The sequence below is a fragment of the Dermacentor variabilis genome, chromosome 9, assembly GCF_050947875.1.
Source record: "Dermacentor variabilis isolate Ectoservices chromosome 9, ASM5094787v1, whole genome shotgun sequence".
Taxonomy (NCBI): Eukaryota; Metazoa; Arthropoda; class Arachnida; order Ixodida; family Ixodidae; genus Dermacentor; species Dermacentor variabilis.
Window position 1 is genome coordinate 154,040,930 of NC_134576.1, and position 23,877 is coordinate 154,064,806.

Genomic DNA, 23,877 nt, shown 5'->3' on the forward strand with positions numbered 1-23,877 from the left:
ATTCTGATAAAAAAAGCCTTGTTTTTATTTGCTGCTATATGGACAAACATGATTATCCGAGCTGCGGTACCACCAAAAGATTGGGAACAAAATAGAGCACGCTTCGCGTCGATTCTTGGCGTCACCATAAAAAAAAAAAAAAAAAAAGAAAGACTTGCGAAGAAGTCCGTGCCAGCAAAACCTGTTGGTCTGCACTCGCAATGGAGAGGGTTGAAGGATCAACCTCACTGGTCCACTATTTCATATTTCTTTCGCTACTGCCATACTGGGCGCCGCCCGCAGTGCCAAAGTACTGTAGGTTGTAGCACCCAAAACGATTTTGTTTAACAAGCTTTTGTTGAGTTAATAATATGATTTTGAGTCCTCAGTTCTGGAATTGAAGGGCTTCCTCTATAAGTACTAATTGAGGGATTATTAAGGATATGGTTATTACTTATCTGCCATATTTTTCACGCTACCGAATTCCTAGTAATCACAGACACATAACTTCATAAAATATCGGGAAATATCCTTACAAAATTCATGTTTGTAAAATTCTGTGCAGCTGGCACAGACGCTGTACTTGTGACATGAAATCACACAACCACAATAGTTTTCTTAAACGTTCGAGGGTAAGAAGGAAAGCGGGAAACATAACGGCAGGTTTGCAGCGGCTTCTCGGAGCGAGCGGGAGAGGGGAAGTAAAAGCGAGCTGAACATCGCAGCGCCCGCGACTATATACAGACTGTCGAGTCATACGCCGCCAAACTCTTCGGCTGCACCGAGTCTGAAGACGATCCAGAGAATCCCATTCGCGACTTTTGACGGCTGCACTTATGCGCCGGGCGCGCTCGTTGAGCGTCCTCTTGCTGCTGTCTTTGTTCGTCTTCGCTGCGCGTTCTGAACGGAAGAGCCTTAACACCTTACAATGCCTCACTGTATGTTTAGCGACTCCTGCTCCCAGCATGAACGCACGGCATGAGCGCACCCCACACGAAACGTTCCACTAAGGCGAATAGTTTAGCGACCATGTTGCGAACTAAATTTTTTAGCCCGCACATTCGTGCAATTATTTCGTGGGGTGTTGATAGAGCTGCAGCCGACAATTCTTCGGCGCAATGCATCGGGTACATGAGCTCGGGCTACTTGATACCGGAGCATTCTTTGCCATTTGTGCCCAGTCAAGCCGGCGGAAAGAGGGCTGTCTTCAGGCGTATGACACCCTCCCCCCCTCCCCTGGCCCCTTGCACCCAGGGCCCATGGCCCTCCGGCCCCCCCTGTTGCTACGCCAATGTAGGCACCTCCAAATGACATGTAATTGCAGTGTTTTCATCGAAGTACTAATGGCGTACAATTTTTTCTGACTGGCAAAGAAACATCACGAAATATGAAAAATACCATGTGACTGCGCTCCCACCTGTATCATAAAGCAGCCCCCTCGAATAAGCTGGTTGAAAGCAACTGCATGCCTTTTGCAAACCTGAAAAGACAGAACATCACCTTGATAATGGTACAGAAGGAGCACCAACAGCAGGTTTCGCGTTTCACAGCTATTTCTTCCTCTAATTTCTACGGCACACTTATTATCCATCCTTCAAGGGCAACTGATCACATTGATAACAAACGTGCCTTGATAATGCAGCCGAAACGCCACTCTGACCACGCACGAAATTCGACAAGCAATGAAATACGTGTGGAATGTTTGAGTATCCCTGCTCTGCTCGCATCGCATCGAAAGAATGAGCGCGCAGCTATATTTCGCACCAGAAACTTGCTTCAGACCAAAAGCAAAATAAATTGATGGTTTTATTTTTCATGAAAGCATATGCGTGCTACAAAGACAGGTTCATGGCAAAAAATAAAAGCGAAACAAATAGACTGAGAAGCAACGCACATCCAGAGAAAAGGCAAAACGATGCGTTCAAGAAAGAAAATATATCACTTCTAAATGAGCCGAATTGGCAATTAGGATTCCTGCACAAAAAATAACAAACAACATCGGATTTCAATTTGCCCTCATTAGCTATGAATTCTTAAGGCCCATTGAACATCAGCTGCTGTCTAGAGAATGTGTTTGAATAGGTCTCCTTCTGCAGCCACGCAGTACTGAGTTCACTTTATCACATATTCAGTGGCTTTCTTGATGACCGACGCTGGAACCCTACGGCAGGCATCCGTTATCCTTGCCTTGAGCTAATCTGACGTCCGTCTTGATCACCTAAGCATGATCTTTCACAAAAGCTTAAAGAAAGACATTGAGTGTAGAGAGGTCAGGTGACCAGTCGCCGGCCAATTTACAGGCTCGCACCTTCCAATCTATTACACATAAAAAGTGGCATTCAGCCAGTTTCATGCTCGCCTGCTGCTGTTTGCTGGTGCCCCATCTTGCCAATAGCACAGAAGTGGAAGACGTGACAGCGGCACTTCACTGAGCAACTCATCAACCACTCCTTCAAGGATTTAGTCCATGTGACGATGTCCAGTCAATGTGTGATCGAAGAAGATGGCACTGATCATAGCAACCGGCGTAAATTCCGCATACTCATCGTGGTTGCTCAGTGGCTATGGTGTTCGGCTGCTGAGCACGAGGTCGCGGGATCGAATCCCGGCCACGACGGCCGCATTTCGATGGGGGTGAAATGCGAAAACACCCGTGTACTTAGATTTAGGGGCACGTTAAAGAACCACAGGTGGTCAAAATTTCCGGAGTCCTCCACTATGGCGTGCCTCATAATCAGAAAGTGGTTTTGGCACGTAAAACCCCATAATTTAATTTTTTTAAATTCCGCATTACATATAGAACTACCACTGGCACTTGTGGCGATTGCCTTCTCTCTCTCTTCTCTTTTTTTTTTTCTTTCATCTTTATGTCCCCCTCCCCTTCCTCAAGGTGCTGAGTCATGCTCCCTAAAGTCATGCACCACACTCTCTCTCTGCTGGGCAGTCTTCAGATTTCCTAGTCGGCTCGCCTAGCGAAGACGACGGGATTAAAAGCAGATACTTTTCAAGAGTGAGGACAGAGGGTCCTGATGTGAACTGAGACGTTTAACTTGCTCCTGCACGGACTGGGCTCCCGTACTGAAGCCGTGCAACTAAGCTTAATAAACCCTTTTTGCTTCATTTTCTACAACTTGACGTCGTAGTCGATGGGCTTGGTGGATTTCTTGCCCAGAACGCCACCCTAGCTGCAATACTGGGTGGCCACGTCCTGCATGCTAGCATAATAAGGGTTTGAGGCCATGAATGGTAGAATGTCCGTGCTTAGGTTAGGTCTAAAAGATGCAATCCTCCACTGTTGTTTCTTGATGCTGCCGGTTTGCCTCACATTTTCATAATTTCTGATGATAGCATATTTAGCGCCAGCAAACAAGGACGGAAGGGAGACGACAACACAATGCGCTAACTTCAACAACGGGATTTTCAGGAAATACACCTATATAACCCATGCACAGTGGCGCCATGTTATCCAAATCTTACCCATCCAAAAAAGCCGTTTCCTTATCTAACAGGTCGATTGAAGGGGCACTAACACACATGTCTCTATTCCGCCAGATAGCCTGAGCTTCAATAATCTCTCACACCTCTTTATCTTTGTGCTTCGCAAGAACCTGGCAGGATTCATACACCGGCGCACAGCCGCATTCTTGACAGTGGGTTGACAGTTGACCGTATTGCTTATTTTTCACAGTTTGGCAATGTTCCCATAATCGGTCATTAAGACATCTCACTGTCTGTCCGATGTATTTTTTCTCACAGGACAGTGGAAGCTCATATACAACAGTCTCTACGCATCCCACTGGCGCTTTTCGATGATTCGTAGAGCATCCGGCAGCTGGCTTATGGTACGGGTCCATCAATCGACATATTTTTGCCAGCTTTTCTGGTGCGGAAAAGACCATTTTTGTGTCCACCCGGCTAGCCATTTTCTTAAGTTTATGTGCTGTTCTATGCAGGTAGGGCACTACCGCTACCTTCCTTCTACGTTCCGTCCCTTGATTTGCCATGTCCTGAATTGTGCTATCTGACCTGCACCTCTTTAGCAGCCCCTCGACGACCGAATCTTGCACTGATTCCGGAAACCCTGCTGCTGATAACCTTCCCGATTGATCCATAAGGCTCGTATAGATCTTGTGGTGGCAAGACTTCTTTAGAGCATTTCCAAAGCATACTCCTCTTGACGAGCTTTGAGTGGGCTGACCTATACGATAACAGGGGCTTATTAGCTCTAGGTTTATACTCCCAACACATGTGCTGTTCCATGAACTCGAGCTGAATATCTAGGAAGCGCAGCACGTTATTGGAGGGCTCTTCAACCGTGAGAGTAAGTGGGCTAAGGCCTGCAGATGCTAAGGCCTGCAGATGCTCTACGAATCACCGAAAAGCGCCAGTGGGATGCGTAGAGACTGTTGTATATGAGCTTCCACTGTCCTGTGGGAAAAAATACATCGGACAGACAGGGAGATGTCTTAATGACCGAGTACGGGAACATTGCCAAACTGTGAAAAATAAGCAATACGGTCATCTGTCAACCCACTGTCAAGAATGCGGCTGTGCGCCGGTGTATGAATCCTGCCGGGTTCTTGCGAAGCACAAAGATAAAGACGTGCGAGAGATCATTGAAGCTCAGGCTATCTGGCGGAATAGAGACACGTGCGTTAGTGCCCCTTCAATTGACCTGTTAGATAAAGAAACGGCTTTTTTGGATGGGTAAGATTTGGATAAGGTGGCGCCACTGTGCATGGGTTATATAGGTGTATTTCCTGAAAATCCCGTTGTTGAAGTTAACGCATTGTGTTGTCGTCTCCCTTCCGTCCTTGTTTGCTGGCGCTAAATATGCTTTCAATTTACCAACACGCCCAACAAATGGCAATGCTACAATTTATTTCTGATGATAGTCGATGCGTTTAGTCTAGCACAACACTTCCATATATTTGCAGCCTTCCTATTGTTGTCATTTGCAGCTCCGAAGGCAAAGATCTTGTTTTCCTTTTGCTCATTATAGAAAGACATGGTGACTGGGATGAAAGAAAATGCACCTTTAAACCCTTGCACTGATGTTGTCAATTCGCTTTTGCGGTGACAGGTTTTGCAGCAAAAAAAAAAAAAAAAAAAAAAAAAAGAAAATTATGCACTTTATCTATGCTAAGACTACGGCTATCACAGCTTGTTTCCAACTAACACCAAATGCGATGTGTTAATTCGGCCAGGGCGTGGCAGATAAGGCACTAGCTCGATTACGATGTTTTTCTTTATTTTCTTTATTTCGTCCTGTCTAACTCGGATGGAGCATGTTCGAGGGCGCTGCTTTATTATGCGGGTGGTAGCGCAGTCATATGGTATTCTCCATATTTTGCAGAGTTTGTTTATCAATTGTATAAAAGTTGTACGCAATTAGTACGCCGCTGAAACTACCACAGTTAGCCTACACAGTTACGCCTACAAAACCTCATTGACACTTTGATAATTAAGATAGTACGTCTCAAGTTAGATAATTCATTACAATGACCTAATTAAATCTCGGTAACGAAAAAATTACTGGCAGCTACTCCACTGTACTGGAAACAATATGCACTCGATTTTTTTAGAGTAATGCATTGCTCTCTTTTTTAAATCTTCGTGAATTATAGTTCATTGGGACACCCTATATATATATATATATTTATGACCTCTGTATACAATTGACGATATTTCTATCCCTAATAAATATTGTATATTATTAGAATAAATAATGTAAATTATTAGAAATGTTCTTTTGTCATGAGTCGTTAGCATTGTTTACGGGAAAGAGAAGCAATCCTGAGACACATATCATTCACGTACATTTCACATGCCATTGATAAAATATTCTGCCGAAGGAGTCACTGATGTCTATAGGTCTTTTTCAGGGTCAAAAAAGCATGCAAAGCAATCTGAAGCGAGGTGAACATACAGCAACGTATTCATTCTCTAGGTATAGGCTATACATACTTTTAGAAATAATTGTTAATTGGCTACCTCCTTCTCTTTCAAAAATATAAGGAAATTTGTCATGTGTATATATTTAAATATATTGTGTATGTGCATAGTGTTTACAGTCTAAATTTAAAACAATATTCAAGTGAGAAAATGCAGATGAGGCAGCCACCGCTGGTGCTTCTAATGTGCTTGTCTTCCTGTTGTCAGGATTTGCAGAAATAAAGCGAAAGTGTGAATTAAAAGCCACACACCTCCGCAGCAACAATGATGCAGTAAGCTATTAGCCACAATAAAATTCTAAGTGAAAAGGTCAAGGCAAGTCAAAAGAAACCTCATATATATGGGTGAAAATGCTCTAGTAATGACACTTGAGGAGGGAAGAAGTTTGGGCGTGTTGGTGGGATACATGCAAACTGGGATACATAGCGCAAGAATGACACTAGGACAAAGCAGGAACACGGGACGAGTGCTAACTTTCATCAATTGATTTATTGCAGCTGGTGAACATATATATACTCACTGGGACGCCACTGCAACAGACACACTGAAGGGAAGGAGGAAAAGCAGTCATGTGACTACTATGCCCAATGATTCAAGCTCTTTCTTTGATAAAAGAATAGACAGCGTGCTAACACAATCGTCACCTGCTCTAACTATCTCAGCTGCTTTGACAATTTCCCTCGTTATCTTATTCCTGTGGCGATAGAAAACAACAGTTTGTTTTAAGAGAGAGAAGCATAGTGCCTTCGCGTCACATTTTCTACAATGGGCAGCCAGATGCCCATCTATTGCGATGCTCTCCACTTTATTACTATGCTCCGCCAGACGCATGTTTAAACATCTCTCCGTCTGGCTCACATAGTACTTCCCACACAAAAGTGGAATCTTATACACCACATTGTGAGTGCATGTAACAAAAGGATCCTTGTGCACGGTAGCGCAACCTGGCTTTCGTTTCCTCATGGGACAGCTGAACACACTCAACCTCAAGAGTTTGTTAGGTGCTGTAAAAACAATGTTTACACCAGACCGTTGCCCAACCTTTTTTAGGTTGTGGGAAACCTTATGAAAGTAGGGTATTACAGCCACCTTTCGTTTGTCCCTTTCTTCGCCCTCTCTTTCGTCATCCGCTCTCTGCTCATTGCTCATGCGTGAAGTTAGCTTCCTTCGACGATGCAGGCTTTCAGCAACCGAGATAATGATGTGTCTCAGATAGTTCGCTGCTTCCAGACGAGCCACCTGCTTAAAGGCCTTCGTCCAGCAAGTGAGCACATGACTTAGAAAGAGCGCATGACAAGAAAGAATGTACGATACTTCTTTTTATGAGTTTTGAGTGTGCAGAACTGTACCTCAAGGGCGGCTTATTAGCTCTGGGCTTTTATACCCAACACACATGTTCAGCTTTGAAATGCAAACGCAAGTCTAGAAACCTGATATTGCCCTGCGCAGGAAATTCAGTGGTGAACGTAAGTGGCCTATAATACTCATTGAATGAGGCAAGAGTACTGTCAACAGTAGGGTTTGAACAGTCAAAACAGCAATCTGCATGAGAACTGGCAGCCGGAACAAGTAGTGATCTATCCAAAAATACCAAAAAATCATCTACATATCTAAAAAACTTTACAACGCCCAAGTCGCCCAACCGCGCAGAAAGAGCTTTGTCACATCGAGCTCACTTTAGGTGTGTATGTGGGGGGAAGGGGGGGGCGTAGGCTTCGGAATCGCCGCGAAGGGGGGGCTCAGCCCTCCCCCATAGTCAATGCCTGTGAAAAACAGCATGATGAAGAAGAGCAGGAACGTGAATGGGGGTACTGTTAGGTGAAACATCGCACCAAAGTGTGACATCGGGGTCGGGAAAGTTGACAAGTGAAGGAATGTAGAAGATCACAGTCATCGAAGTTCATCAATGCATGCTTGAGTCACCATGAGTGAAAACAAAGAAAGGTGTTGCCAAAGACCAAAGATAGTGTTGATGGTAATACGACTGAGAGCCTCCACTGGCCTGTTAAGGCTGCCTATGATGTAGCGTATGTCTGTCGTGAATTCGGCAATAAAAGCAAGGGGCTGGAGCTCTCTAGGAGTATTGGTGACACTGCAGGAACGTAAAGCCGAAACAAGTGGTTTGTGGTCGGTAAGAATTATAAATTGTTGCCTTTCCAGAAAGTACTATTTGAAATGCTTCACTGCGAGGTTGGCCGTGAGGAGTTCCCATCCGAAAGCATTGTATTGGCATTCAGTGTCACATAACTTGCGAGAAAAGAAGGACATGGGGGCCCATGCACCATTAAAGGGAAGCTGAAGGGTCTTCCAGAAAAAATGAGTGAAGAGCTGTACGTAATGGTGTTCAACCCTCCGATTTCGAATATCGCATCGAAATTGAGTGAAAGAAAGCGCAAACAGAATTTATTTGGACGAAAAGTGCCGCAGCAGACTTGGGGCAGCTCACGCGCCTCGTCTCCGCCTGTGATTGGTTGGGCGCCTCATGACGTACTATTATGTTCCTGCATGCTTCCTCGTGGAACGTAAGCAGGGATGCGATCGTCGGCATTTGTGTGCTGCCCCAAAGCTGTCAGCAATCTACACAGACGGTTTACACGCGGGAAGTTTCCCGGCTCTTGTAACATGTGTAGTGACCTTCATCAGCGTGCCATCCGCACGCTACTTATAATCGGAGCCGTAAAGGCGGCAAATTTCGTCGACTACATGGGACAGCCGATTTCTCCATGCGCGAGGAGGAGCGCAGCGTCCTGGTGTGCGCCGGCTTTCAAACACATGCAAACTTTACAATTGCACTGCGTTATGGTAGCTGCATGTAGGCTGTTTCACAACACCCGTGCAAATAGAAAATTAACGGCGGTTTGTGACGAAACCTGTGTCAAACGTGGGAGATAAACATGTACCTTCCGTTCAGCGTGCTAACACGAAGGAGCTAGCAGTAAATCAAAATCCAGGTTTGGACGAGCTCATGTATTCATAAGGTCTTTCAAGACCAGTTACCATCCGTCCACCCGCACTCGTCCCGCCTTTGTGCATTCGTTGCCCCAACCTTTTCACGCTGCGTTTAGAAAGCCTGCTAGCAGCAAGTCGTACTCTCACTCATTCACGCATTCTTGATAAACTGTAGTAGTAACCGTCATCACGGAAGTGGCTAGAACACAGTACTGTCATTCTGGAGCGTTTGAAATTCTTTCGATTCACAGCAGCCTCACACTTAGCTGCAAGCTTCTTGTCTTAAGAGAAGCAATGGAACATCGTCGCAGCCACTGGTGCTCGTGCAACCGTAGGCTGCACAGAACACCGGCATGATCGGCCCACCATTTCAATTGATGCTGCGCAAGTCAACTAACACTCTGCATACACATAAACAAAGGAATGCAATGTAGAGCAAAGCAGATTATGACGGCACGCTCGCAGAAACAAGCACGGTCAGGCATGGTCGCAGAGACTGCGAAGGAGCAGAACACCAGTGCTGACGTCCCTACTCCGCCGTTTCCGGTCTCCGCTCGCATCGTCAGTGTCAGCTACAGCGAAGTTTTAACCGGCGATTACGTCGCTCCTAAGTGAGAAATCCCGCCCAAAATTTTACCTGCATGGTTTATAAGGTTCCCGCATCCGTATATGAGCATGTTATTGAATTCGGCAGACTCTTCAGCTTCCCTTTAATCCACTGATGAAGAGCTGCTCCAACGACTTTTGAAGAAGCGTCCACCATAAGGCTAGTGGGAGCAGTCTGTGAATGGTGATGCAGGAGGGTGGCTTGTGCAAGTTTGGTCTTAACGGCGGTGAAAGCTTGATCAATTAACGTGTCCCAAGGATGTGCAGTAGACTGAGCTTTCAAAATTGAAAGGAGTGCTTCAAGAGATTGCACCAACTTAGAGCATGTAGGGATGAAACAGCGATAAAAATTGCTGAGTCCGAGAAAACATCGCAAGCTGCGTGCGGACTTTGGTGGTGGGTAGTCATTGATAGCCTGAGCCTTGTCAGGCAGTGGAGTGGTGTCATGATTGATGATATGTCCGAGAAAATCTATCTCTAGAACCCGAAACTGACATTTGTGAACATTGATAACGAGATTGTAATCTCGAAATCGAATGAAAAGTAGATGTAGATTTGCTTTGTGGGTTCCAACATCGCTGCTGGCAACAAGTCATCTATGTATGCAAAACAAAGCGGTAAGCCTCTGGTGACTTCGTCTATAAAACGCTGAAAGGTTTGGGCTTTGTTGCGGAAACCGAAAGGCATGCGTAAATACTCAAAAAGGCCAAATGGGGTAGTTATAGCAGTCTTTAGAATGTCGGCTTGCTCAACATGGATTTAGTGATAAGCTTTCACAAGATTGATATTTGAATATATTGCTGCGCCGGTTAAAAAGGCAGTGCAATGCTGAATATTGGGTAGCGGGTGTTAGTCGAGAACAGTGACAGCATTCAGTGCGCGATAATCGCCACAGGGCTGCCAGCCATTGTTCTTCTTAGGCACCATGCTTAGTGCTGACGACCATGAGCTTAATGACTGTCAAATTATTTTTTTTTGCAACATATGCTCAAATTAATTGCAGGCAACTCGAAGCTTATCAGGACTGAGTCGGCATGAGCAGCAGTGAACGGGTCGGCCTGTAGTATTAATACAATGGGTTACAGTGTGTTTAGGGGTTTTATCCATTGGAGACTGTGTAGTAATCTCTGGAAACTCATTGAGTAGAGCTGCATACAGTGAGGTAGGCAGTTTGATGAAAGTAGGGTTGAGAGCAGTAGTGTGTGACAGAAAATTACGGTGAATGACAGACGCGTGATGTTATCCACCAGGCGAGAGTGGCTCATGTCCACTGGCAGATTAAATTACACAAGAAATCAGCCCACAAGATGGCATGGCGGACGTCTGCTATGCAAAATAGCCATGGCAACCTTCTGTTAAGACCGAGATGAAGGGTAAGAGACTTCTGTCCGTAAGTTGAGATAATGGAAAAGTTGATTGCTTGTAAGGGGTTGACTTTGCACGAAGGTACCGGTCAGCTCTGAACGCAGGAATTATTCTGACCTCCGCACCGCATCAGGCAAGCGTTTTCTTTGCCCGAATTGCTACCAGACCAGTCGTCTATAAGTTACACGTCGGCCGTCGTCATCCAACCCCAGTGCCGCACAGCTCGTCATCCCTGCCTCGTCCTTACAACGAGTCGCTAACATCTGCGCACCACCTGCTGCCGCCGTCGACCCTACAGCCTAATGTGCCTGTGGAAACGCCGTTGTTCTACCCTACACTGACTACCCCTACTTGGTCGCAAAGGCCACCCATCAATTGACCACTTGTTTGCAAGACGGACTTGTGGTGCTCCGTCCAACGACGTCCACTTTGCTTCCATTGCGGGGAAGCCGGCCATATTTATCGTTTTTGCCCGTATCATGACCCTGGATACCAGACCTTTCCAACCAGCTTCCCTTGCCCACGATGAGACAATTGACGTGACATCAGCGTATCCATGCCAGCACAGCCATTCGCTCCACCATATCATCGACCCTGCTCTCCATTGCCTGCACAGAGCACTTCACCGCACTGTCACAGTTACACCGATATCGTCCAGGGCAGGTCTCCTAGTCCTCGTCGAGGAAACTAAAAGCAGTGACCTCTCAGGGGAAGGTTGCCGCCTGTCAAGATGCTCCAACACCCCCAACGTTATCAGTACAACCGGAAGATACGATGTCGCTGACTCCAATGGAAATTATAAGCGCCGACCTCGCCGTTTGCATAGATGGACGCCCAGTGACAATGCTAGTGGAAACTGGTGCGGACTTCTCTATACAGTAAGCCAAAAACATGCCGATTGCCTTAATAAGGTCAAGACTTCATGGGTCCCCAAAGAACCGCAGGAGGCCAGTTAATGGTGCCCACAGGCGAAGTTACCACTAGAATTAAAATTGCTGCCTTGGCCTTTGTTGGCACTTTTGTCACTTTGCCGGAGTGCTGCAAAAACCTGATCTTGGGTATGGATTTTCTGCGTGAATATGGTGCGGTTGTAAACATTCCGGACAGGTCAGCCAGGTTTAGCATGGGCCCAGGTTCAGTTGTACTCTGTACAGGGCAGTGACATAGACCTTTATGTGTCGCCGATGGTGATGTGACCATCCCACTGCTCTCAAGCTCCCTTCTGTTGGTGACATACGACATAACACGCAACTCCGACGCTGTTGCCAAACAAATTCCGATGCTGCTATTCAGCCGTGGCAAATCTATTGCAAGAGGCGTTGTCAACATTAACTGTTGCCATGCAGAAGTTCTTGTGACAAACTTTAGCCCTGAGTGCTGGCATCTTCCAAAGGGTATGACACTCGCGTACTTGAAAAGTTCACTGAGGTCACAGACTGTTTCACTGTAGAGCAAGGTGGTTCCACCAGTCTGCCTCTCGTGCCCTGAGATCTATCCATCGATGTTGGCCAAAGCTTGCTGCCTGCACAGAAACAAAGCCTCCTGGAGCTTGTACATCAGTTTCAGGACTGCGTCTCGTCGACGGTTGTTGAAATGCCGTTAAGCAAACATAGAATTATCACTGATGATGCAGCCAGGCCCATATGGCAGAACCTGTATTGGGTGGCCCCACGGGAACATGAAGCCATAGAAAGTCAGGTCAAAAGAATGCTTGAAGACAACATTATTCAGCCATCGAAAAGTCCTTGGGCATCGCCAGTGGTGTTATTACTAATCTTGCCTGGAGCTCTCACATTGAGATGATATGCACTAAAGCTAAGAGAACTTCTGTTTTTACGTCGTCATCTGCACCTTTCGCCATCTACCATCCGTCAACAGGCCTATCAAACTTTTGTACGCCCTCAACTTGAATATGCTTCATCAATCTGGTCTCCTCATCGACAATACCTAATAGATAAATTAGAATCCATTCAAAATCGTGCTGCCCACTTTGTAACTTCTAATTACAGTCTTCAATCTAGCATTTTCCAAATTAAATGCAATGTTCCCCTTCCAGACTTGGATTTTCGCCAATATGTTGCCCTCCTATGCCTCTTTCATAATTACTACTATAACTCATGGTCCAGCCGTTTGTTACTTGAAATTCCTTCTCACACATCTACTCGACTTCATAACCATCTCGGTTTCGGGTGCATTTTTGGCCGCACACAGTCATTCAATAACTCTGCATTACCACACACCATCACACTGTGGAATAGACTTCCATATGATATTGTTTCCTTAAAAGATCCTGCCAAATTTTGTGAACTTTTGGAACTTAACATGTTCGCTTGACTATGTTGTACGACTTTGTATTTTATTTGCCTTTGTATTGTTTTTCGACTTTGTTTTGTATTGCATTCCTTTGGCTTTGTATGTTTTCTTTTTCTAATGTTTACCGGTCTTCCTTTTTTCCCAATGTACAAATTTATTTGTTTCTCCTACTATTTAGTTCCCTTTCTTGCCTTATTTATTGTCATATTTCTGTGACCCCCCCCCCCCCCCACCCAATGCTCGTCCAAGCATGTAGGGTAAAGTCAATAAATAAATAAACGAATAAATAAAAAGATGTCAGCTTACGCTTCTACGTTGATTACTGCAAGCTCAATCAGATCACCAAGAGAGACGTTTACCCGCTCCCTCATATAGACGATTTTCTCGAGAGACTGTGACATGCCCGTTATTTCTCGTCGGTGGATTTAAGGAGTGGGTACTGGCAAATAGAAGTTGACAAGAGAGACCATGAAAAAACTGCATTCTTGACACCTGATGGCCTCTATGAATTTAAGGTACTTCCCTTCGGCTTGTGCTCTGCGCTGGAAACATTTCAGCAGCTAATGGACACAGTGCTCTCATGCCTCAAGTAGCAAACGTGTTTAGTATAATTGGACGATGTGTTTGTATTTTCTGCAACTTTTGACGAGCACCTGAGGTGACTACACACGGTTTTTTCAAGCCATCCGATCGGCCGGTCTCGGGCTGAAGCCGGAAAAATGCCACTTTGGCTTTGAAAAGCTTCTCTTCCTCGGTCATGTTGTCAGCAGTGAAGGCGTACGGCCTGATCCCGACAAAATAGCTGCCATTGCAAATTTTCCAGTGCCATCAAACGAAAAGGCTGTTGGACGATTTTTATGCCTGTGCGCCTATTACCAACACTTCATTCTGAACTTTTCACGAATTGCGTCATCGTTGACACAGTTCACCAGGGAAGACGCCGCATTCGTATGAGGTGAAGAACAGCAACAAGCATTCAACAAGCTGCGGCAACACCTCCAAAAGCCCCCTGTCCTCGGACACTTTGACAAAGACGCCCTGGCAGTGGTTCACACCAACGCCAGCAATTTCAGCTTAGGAGCAGTACTCTTGCATATGCAAGGCAGCGCTGAACGAGTAATAGCTTGTGCAAGCAAAACCCTTTCCCGTACGGAAGCAAATTATTCCACCATGGAAAAAGAGTGCCTTGCGGTGGTGTGGGCCGTTATAAAATTTCGTCCGTATTTGTACGGCCACTCCTTTGATGTTGTCAGTGACCACCACCACCTTTGTTCACTGATGAACTTAAAAGATCCACCAGGACGATTGGCGCACTGGAGCCTTAAGCTTAAAGAATTCAACATGGTTATTGTCTATAAATCAAGAAAGCGGCATGCGGATGCCGATTGCCTTTGTCACGCCCCGTTTGAACCTGCCACTGTGGAAGATGACGACGAAGCAGGCTTTGTTGGAGTTATCAACACAGCTACAATCGCACAGCAGCAACGCGATGACCCAGAATTGCAACCAATTATTAGTTTCCTGGAAGGTCGCACTTCTGTTGTCCCAAGACTTTTTGCAAGTGGACAACCATCATTTTGCTTGTGTAATGACGTCCTGTACAAGGCTAACTTCTCTCCGAACGAAAACACCTACTTACTCATCGTCCCAACACCTCTCAGGAGTTAAGTATTACAGGTATGCCATGATGAAGCAACATCCATTTGGGCTACACACGAACGCTGTGTAGGGGGGAGGCAAAAATACTATTGGTCAAGACTCGTGGCGACCTTTCAACAATACGTCTGGACATGCCTTGAATGCCAGCGGTGAAAAGTGCTGGCAGTCAAACCAGCAGGTTTTCTCCATCCTGTTGAAGTGCCCGAAACTCTATTTGCTCAAGTCGGAGTGAAATCTACTAAGCCCACTCCCAACTTCTGCTGCAGGTCACAGATGGATTATCGTAGGTACACCCTACCTTACTTGCTGTGCTGAAACCAAGGCTCTGGAGCGGAGTACGGCAAGTGAAGCAGCCCAATTTTTTTTTATAGAGAATGTTGTACTGAGGCACGGCATTCCAGCAGTACTATTAACTGACAGGGGAAGTGCATTTACAGCCAAGCTATTGGGCACAGTATTAAGACTTAGCGGAACAGCTCACCAGCAAACAACGGCGTACCATCCACAAACAAAGACTGACAGAATGCTCGAATAAGACGCTCACGGATATGCTCTCCATGTACGTGGTTGTCAAGCACAAGAACTAGGATGAAATCTTGCCGTATGTCACCTACGCATACAACATGGCTCAGTAAGAGACAACACGAATGACACTGTTCTGTCTCCTACTTGGTCGTGAAGTCACAACTATGTTAGATGCGATGTTGCCACATGAATGCGATGGCATTGAAATGGATGCTGAAGACTTCACTCGACGTGCTGAAGAAGCGCGACAACTTGCTTGCATATGTATTCATAGCCAGCAGGATGATGACTCAAGACACCATAATCTTCGTCACCAACCAGTCTCCTACAAGCCTGAAGAGAAAGTTTGGGTTTGGTCTCCTTTTTGCCGTCGCGGCCTTTCAGAGAAGCTGTTAAGACACTATTTCGGGCTGCATAAAGCTCTTCGGTGGCTCACTGATGTCAACTATGAGGTTGCTCCCGATAGTCCGCATTGCTCAAGGCGTCGACGGCATCTACCAGCGGTTGTGCACGTGGTCCAGATGAAGCCCTATTTGTCTTAGTGAATTCACTCAACCAAAAGCGTGTCCCGGTCCTGTTGCTGTGACAATAAAGCATCGGGATGTTGCTTTCTAGAAAAAGAGGCTAATGTCACCACTAAAGGATAGCAAAGGAACAGAAGAAAACGACTTCAGGGACATGAGCAGTGGCCACGCTCCTTCTTGAAAAGAAGACGAAGTTGGCACGTAAGGTCTTGTGGTCTCTGAATATAGAGCTGGTTTTTTGTTTGCCGCATCCTGGTCCTGCGTCCTGCGTTTTGACGTCATGGGAATACCCTGAATGGTATACTGTCTGTGGGAATTAAGGCAAGCTTAATTAGTTGCTGTTGCCTTTGTGACATGCTTCACTTTTGAGCAACACTTACTGATTGCACTGTAATAACAAGCTTCACCAAATGGCTGCAGATTACTGCTATACTACTCCAAGTTTTCTTAAAAGACCAATTTTTCTGCTCCAAAACTGCTCAGAAATGCTGATGTGGCTGCCCCTAAACTGTTCCATAACAACATTTTTTCTGCTCCCGAAATTGCTCAAAATCCTAAAATGACTGGACCACCACTGACAATGTCATTCCCACTGAATGTGAGAATGACACAGTATTGATACTCATGCAGCACACAAGCACAGACTAGAATGGCAATACTTTTTACACATTTGCCACAGCAACACAAATAAATTTGCACACTGTCAATCAGTTCTTGCTTTCTCATAATGACTAATGAGCTAACTTCTCCTTGGCCAATTCCTCCTTATCGACTGTTGCATTGTCTTTCTTCATCTAGAATGCTAGAGAAGGGGGGCACCCCTATGGGCTCACAAAGCTATTAGCCTCAGAGCGTTTGAGTTGACTGTCAGTTGGATGGAAAGTGGGCCACTGCAAAGCACATAGGAACTTGCACCTTTCAAGGTTTGCAACATTCAAGAATGCTGAGGAGTATTGTTCCTTCGTGCATGATGTAACCTTTTGCTTCCAAGGTGCTTGCATAGCACCCGCACTGGTGGCTTAGCTGCTTTGGTGTTGCAGTGCTAAGCATGAAGTTGCGGGATCGAATCCCAGCCTTGATGGGAGCGAAATGCAAGAGCGCCCATGTCCTTTGCATTGGGGCCACATTAAAGATCCCCAGGTGGTCATAATTAATCCAGAGTGCCCCACTACTGCGTGCCTCATAATAAAATCATGGTTTTAGCACGTAAAACCCCAGAATTCATTCATTCATGGTCACATAGGCCTAGTTTCTTGAGTTCAATAAGGCAACAGCAATTGGGTCCTATTTCAGATGAAAGCTTCTGGGAGAAAGGATTCCAGTATGCAGCCTCAGAGGCTCCATTCCTTGCCACCTTCATGCCAAATGTCTTCACCAGCGCCAAGAGTGCCATGCTGCTCAAAGTCTGCAAGCCTGAGGTGTGTGTGGCATGCCATCTTAATTGATTGTGAGATGCTATTGCAGTGATTATTCATGGTACATTCGGCTTATGACTTTCAAGCACTCTTGTAGTGCAGTTCAGGTTCAGCTGATTGAAAACAAGCACTCTAAACACAGTCATATAGTTCATTTAGAGTGCCATGGTCCAGCTTGGAGCGCTTGGGGGATCTCTTACCTTTGAGCTGTGATTGCGACTGTGATCTGATAGAAACTCAATCATTTGGCTACCCCGATTCCTCAGGCTGGCCACCATCTCTCGCAAAAAAAAAGGGGAGGGGGATCGTGTTCACACTGCAATTAGACAATGGATGGTCCTGCCGTTTCCATGGGCTATAGGAGAAACATATGTGGAACCTAGTATCTACCACGAGGTAGCGACTACGGTCGCTGGCACAATGTACACCCGGCTAATCAACCTCTCTAGACAATTGTGTTCAGTCTGTACATTATTTAAGCACACTTTTATTGTCTAGAGCAGTGGTTCTCGGCCATGGATGTGTCGGAGACCCCTTGTGAACCAGTAGAAGTGATGGGAAACCGATTGCAGGGACGGGGCAGGGGGTCAAGGATTTATTTTCTTCTCGAACAAAATTGGCAATGACGATCATGACGTGTTTGATTTTTTAAAATTTTTGTGCGGCTTGCAGTCACAGTTCTGGGAGCAAGTCTCGGAACTAGGAATGAGTCAAGGATAAACTGGGTTCCTAAAGACATGCAATTAAAAAAAAAATCTAAGGGTTTGCGAAGATCAAAGTTAAGTGAAGATGCTACTCGAGAAAAAAAATACTAATATTTGTACTGGAGATTTGAAAATGTTGCCATTCGTAGAGTTTTTTTTATGCAGATTGCAAATATGTCATGAGTTTACGTGTACCTGCTATATTTTTTAATTATGTCCTGCACAACTGCAAAATATAGTAATCTTTGGAAGCACTTTCTTGTGTATTAAAATTTCATGACAAGCATCATGCTGCAGCTTTTTTAGCTCTTTTTAGACTGCAAAGTGCCGATGTCTATCCAAACTGCATGTATAATTAGTGGAGAGAGAGAGAATATTTAATGGCAGAAAGGTGGAGAGGTCGGCCTGAATGAAATGCCTCTAGCCTGTTACTCCACGCTGGGGAAGGGGTTTGGGGAATGACAGAGATAGGATGTGAAGAGGAAGGAAGGTGGTGGTATGGTAGATATGATGAGGGCTGCACAGCACAATGTTTCTGTGTAATGCGTACGTGTACACTTCACAGCACAGCACAGTCATCTTCGCGGGCAGAGGTATAAGTTACTGCAGCGTAGCGAAGAGACTGTCTATAGCATCCATAATTTTTGCCGCTGTTAGCGGCACTGGAGTATTTAAACCGGACAGTAGCAGCTGCAGGGCAGCGATTATTTGTCGCAGCATGGCTTTGATTATAATTAGTAGAACTATACGAGGAAAGATAAGCAAACTTCAACTAATTTTTTTCACTATCCCATTTCACTACTTTGTACTTTCGCAGCTACTGCTGAGAGATATTGCAATTTCAAGTAGCTATCAGCATTTTACATATCTTGAAGAGTATGTATGCCAGATTTCGTTAGTATATGACAACTATAAGTGCCCAACGTTATTCTCGTGGGATTGAAAAAAAAATTTGTTGAAGCTTACTAACTTCTTTTACATAGTTCCACTAATGATACATGCAGTTTGGATAGATATCAGCACTCTACTGTCTACAAAGAGCTAAATAAGCAATGCTTTTTATGAAAATTAAATACACAAGAAAGTGCCACCAAAGATTACTGTATTTTACAGTTTATAGGACATAACTAAAAACATGTAATTACACAAAAATTCATGACATATTTGAAATCTTCATAAAAAGCTCTATGGATGGCAGTATTTTCAAATCTCTAATACTAATAATATTCTTTTTTTTTCGAGTAGCATGTCCCCTTAAGCTTCAAATATTGAATATTGCATACCAATTCATGATCTGCACATGCATTTGTTCGCAAGTTGTGTTAATTTTATATGCTGCGACATTGCAATTACAATGTCATTGTTACAGAATTAGACTAGTAAGCCATTATACGAAGACTTTGTACATTTGGCTCATGTTGGCTTGGAAAATTCAGTAATTGCCACTAGCTGTCCTTGCCAACCTGTGCCTTAATATACCTCATTGAATCTCCGTAAACTTGGAAGCATTGGACCATGTGCCAGTCATCACTTATCGCACTTCCTTTCAAGCAATACACTCAGAATTCGTATACAACAGAATATTCAAACATTTTTGAATATCTATTTTTCGAATCTAGTTCGAATATAAATTATTAATATTTTTTAAAATTTTTATTTCTTTTGTTGCAAGCTTGGCTTTTGCGGACACACATTTGAAAATCACTGGTCTGGTACCTTAAAATTGTAATGTTGTCTCCTCAAGAATTTCACAATGTTTGGTTTCCTTGCACTTGCAAAGGTTTACAGTTTTATTCCATGGTTGTTCATAAAGAAAGCTCATATAAAAGCTTAGAGATACTGTCAATACTTGACACTTACTGTTGGCACGATATGTAGTATTCTACTGGCATTCAAACAAGATGAAGGCAATTCAAGTAGGCATAAAATTTTGCTAATTCAATCCACTCAGGAATACCAGACTAGATTGTACCTTGAGGCTTTTCTTGCACTTTCTTATTTTGGTCGTTTAATCTAGTTTAAAATGCCTCTTATTAGCATGCTCTAAAATTGACCTAATACAGATTAAGTACATGACATAGATTGGGATCCTTGCTTTAGTTTCGGATGAAGGAACCATAACATTTGCTTCAGTTCCAGAGGCGCACCTCTGTAATTCGCAGTACTGTGACACCACTCCCATGCACTCGTGACTTTGAGAATTCTAGAAGGCAACAGCAGTTATTTGTTTGCTTTTTTGCTTCAATCGACAAATTAAAATTTAAAGAAATAACAAAACATCCACACTGAATGTCTGCATGTTTGTTTTTTATAATTGTCTGCATGAATGTCTGCATGTTTTACTTTGTGCCGTAGCAAGAGAGATGTACCTTCTGTTTCGTCTGCTTGTTCCCACGCCATGCAGTTGCACACACAGAAAACAAAACTACACCATTTCCTACCATCATCCAGGGCCCGATCATGCTCTTTGATCTGCTTGCATCTACCTCGGTGTTCATACGGCACTAACTTATCATGCCGCTTGTCTGTTGCCAGCAGTACAACAGCGAGGTGTATCACAGTAAGGATCCACAAACCGGGCCAGCGTCTCCGAATGTGCACACTCTGAGGGATTCATTTCACTGAAGCAGTGATACAACAACGCAGGTGTTCTTGTGTACAGCTTGCTACATAGTGAACAGGGCAAAACGAAACAAACGCCACAGCTCACGGACTCACACACGAGACTGTTACCAGAAGTGTGCCGTGCAGCAAGAACGTGAGATAAAGGGAACTGTGATGTGTATGGAACGCAAACGTCTGGTGAGAGTGGCGATGTTGGCAGGGAAGTTTGCCTGCTGAAATCATGGTTCACGGCGCATCAAGTATTTTTATCTCTGTTATAATGAAAGAATTTGAAATATTCTTGCTGTACAATGCTTCCTAGATGGCACATAACGGTTTCCAGCGTATAACCGAAATTTGCTATTTGGCCTGGTGAGGGGCCCTTTAAAGAATCTCCACATGAAAACAGTCATTGTCAATCCGATGGGCTGAGCTTTCCCTGAAAAACTTGTTCTTTCTGCTTGTTGTAGCACACTTACCTACTGTAGTTATTCTTAGTGGTGCCTTTCTTTTTATGCATCCACTTCTGCTTGGGCCAGAGCATATTGCAGTAAATAAGTTTGCCGAAACCAGGATGCTCCTTCTTGAAAAAAAACGCACACACGCCAGGGCTCTAAACAATTTGTTGCACAAGAATTCACTGTGGATAACTGCAGAATGCTCTTAATATATTTGATCAACACATCATCTGTGGGATTTGAGCGCAGGAGGATTTGCCAAAAGCAAAGTGCAGCTTCAAAAAAAAAAAAATGGAGAGAGAGATAGAGAATAAAAACTCAGAAACGATACTTTAAAACAATTCTTGTTCGAGAATTCACTGTAGATATTCACAAAATTAATTCCCATAGATCATATCAGCTCAGTATTTATGCGATTTGCACATGTAAGGAAAGCATTTGCACAAACCAGGTCCTCCTGTAAAAAAAAATAGAGAGAAAAGAGAGATGCTGGCCTGTCAGAAAAAGCTTTTGTGGAAGAATTCACTGATGTTACCTTCACAATGTATGAATATTGTGTCAATGCAATATCTGTGTAATTGTCTTCTGTAAAAATGTATTTGCCAGAACCAATATGATCGCTCAAGAAAAGTAATAATAAGTATAAAACGGTTCTGTATATTTTTTTTTTTTGCAAGAATTTACTGTTGTTGGCCTCACAATGCTCAAACATCACATCATTTCAATATCTGCATTATTTATTCACCCCAATGCAAAATTATTTCCTACTACTTCCCTCGTAAACCAAAACTGTATTTTGTGGGGTATGAGTAAATGAGGTGCTTAGAAGTACTTTGCAACTAGTTTCACTTGTGTACAACAAGCCGTTCAGTTTTTAAAAATGGGACCCATTTGTCCCACTGACCTTCGAAAGTCTGAATCAAAAATTTTATGTAATAACTTCCGTCATAAAACAAAGGAAGTGATTACAGTTGATTACAGCTGAAGTTCAGCAGAATTGTCAGTAGACAGTATAGTTGAAATCAAGGTGTCATATTGAAAAAAATACCAGTTCAGTTTGGGTCGGGGTTCAGCGCGCTTCGATTTCGTTCCAGTTTGGTTCTGGTTTGGAGAAATAAAAATTAATAACAGCGATCCTGTTCACAACATTCAGCATGTTTGCGAACCAGTTCGGCACAGTAAACTTTATTGATGAAAGAAGGGAACTCCGACCAAGAAAAAAGAATTTTCGAGTTAAAAATTAAAAGACATTTGGACTCCCGTGGGGAAATGAAATTTTAATTTTTCGCTTAAAAAAAAATTCTCTTTTGGTTGGCATTTACTTTTTAGTCATGTCTCTTCCCGACCAGACAAAATTCCATCAAGCCCTGGATTTCATTAAACTTTATTCTGCCCTATAGCAACATGGTGCACAGTGCTATTGGCTTGTCCACAGGCGCACACACAGGCTTTGTCGGGAAGTGGAAGAAATGGGCCCCTGGCACATAGGAGACCGAAATTGATGTTTTTATTTTACATATATATATGTTAACTTTAATGTTGTACAGCTACAGTAGCCATCCATACATATAAAGACGGTCATCTTAAGCAGTGTCACCACAAGTCTATGTCCTAAGCGCTGGGTCCCTTGATGCGTTGTCACTCTTTTCTGCGTTTCCCTTCATTGTCAGCGATACTGATTATGGGAAAAACAGTAGCAGTTTATAGGGGCATTCGAATAGCAAAATTTCTTGTCGAATTAAATATGAGGATGAAGTGTAGATCCGGCGGTTAAAGTGCCGACATGGCCAGTGGCTGCATTGTACATTGACAGTTTTTTTTTTTTTTTTGTACACTCATCCAAAGCATGACGCAGGCTGCTTGGATAAACTTCTCGTGTGGCCACCATTGCTGCGATTTCAGCAGTGGCTTTTTCGTAGATGAGCTATCAGAAAGTGGCCGAAGCACCTTGAAAAGAATAAGTAAAAACAATTTTCTCTACAATATGCAGTTTACGATTAGAGTGCACAGATATAGAAAAATTTTTGTGTACCTATAAAAGGCAAACCTAATTATTGAGGATGCCTGTGTCTGCATACGGTAGGGTTACTGCGGCATGTGACAGAGGATAGATTCACATTACATTACATAAATTACAATTTGAAACTTTTACTCTGCAGCAAGGAAAGAAGCCAGCAGCTGTCATTTTCCCTCAGTTTATAGTTCTTTTTAAATGAAAGAAGGTGAGGACATTGATGCTTCAGCACGACGAACAAGGACGGAGTGTGCTAAACGCTACGGCACTCTTTTTTTTATGCAATTGCACATGGTGCAGACTGAATAAAGGCATCTATTTGCAGCAGCCACATGATACTTGGAAAGCCAACAAACCGCCTCGCAAACGAAAGCAAGTGCACAGAATGGTAACAAAGTTTTTCACGGCCACCATCTTTGCGACACATCCTATGGCAGCCTCTTGTTCCCGACGCCATAGTAGACGCACATCAGTGTTGTTGTAGCTTCAAGCTTATCTCAAGGCTATCTTTGGATTTACATGATGACGCTTTGCACAGACTTAATGCAGACAAAATTTTCCAAATCACACACATTGTGACACGGGATTGATTTTTAGAAATCGAAAAGTGCGTTGTACTCTGCTTGTAGCCCCTAACTATGCGTTGAACCACGGCACTCCTGTGCCCTTTACAGCATATGTCACCATGCACTAAGAAAGTGATGGCATCTATTAGTGACCCTAGTGTTATTGTTACAAGAAGCTGAGTTGATCAACTAGTTGCTTTTCCTATTTTCTAGGAGTGTGCAAACACCGAATACAGTGAAA

General features: G+C 44.0%; 1 protein-coding gene across 4 annotated transcripts in view; it reads left to right on the forward strand.

Moving 5' to 3' along the window:
- The window catches only part of Grip163 (gamma-tubulin complex component 6), a 525,896-nt gene that overhangs the window by 282,397 nt on the left and 219,622 nt on the right, over window positions 1–23,877 (forward strand). For all 4 annotated transcript variants that reach the window (XM_075670058.1, XM_075670059.1, XM_075670060.1 and 1 more), the window contains one exon: window positions 17,169–17,293. In XM_075670058.1, the coding sequence (XP_075526173.1) occupies window positions 17,169–17,293 (125 nt within the window). The remainder of the gene's footprint in view (window positions 1–17,168; window positions 17,294–23,877) is intronic.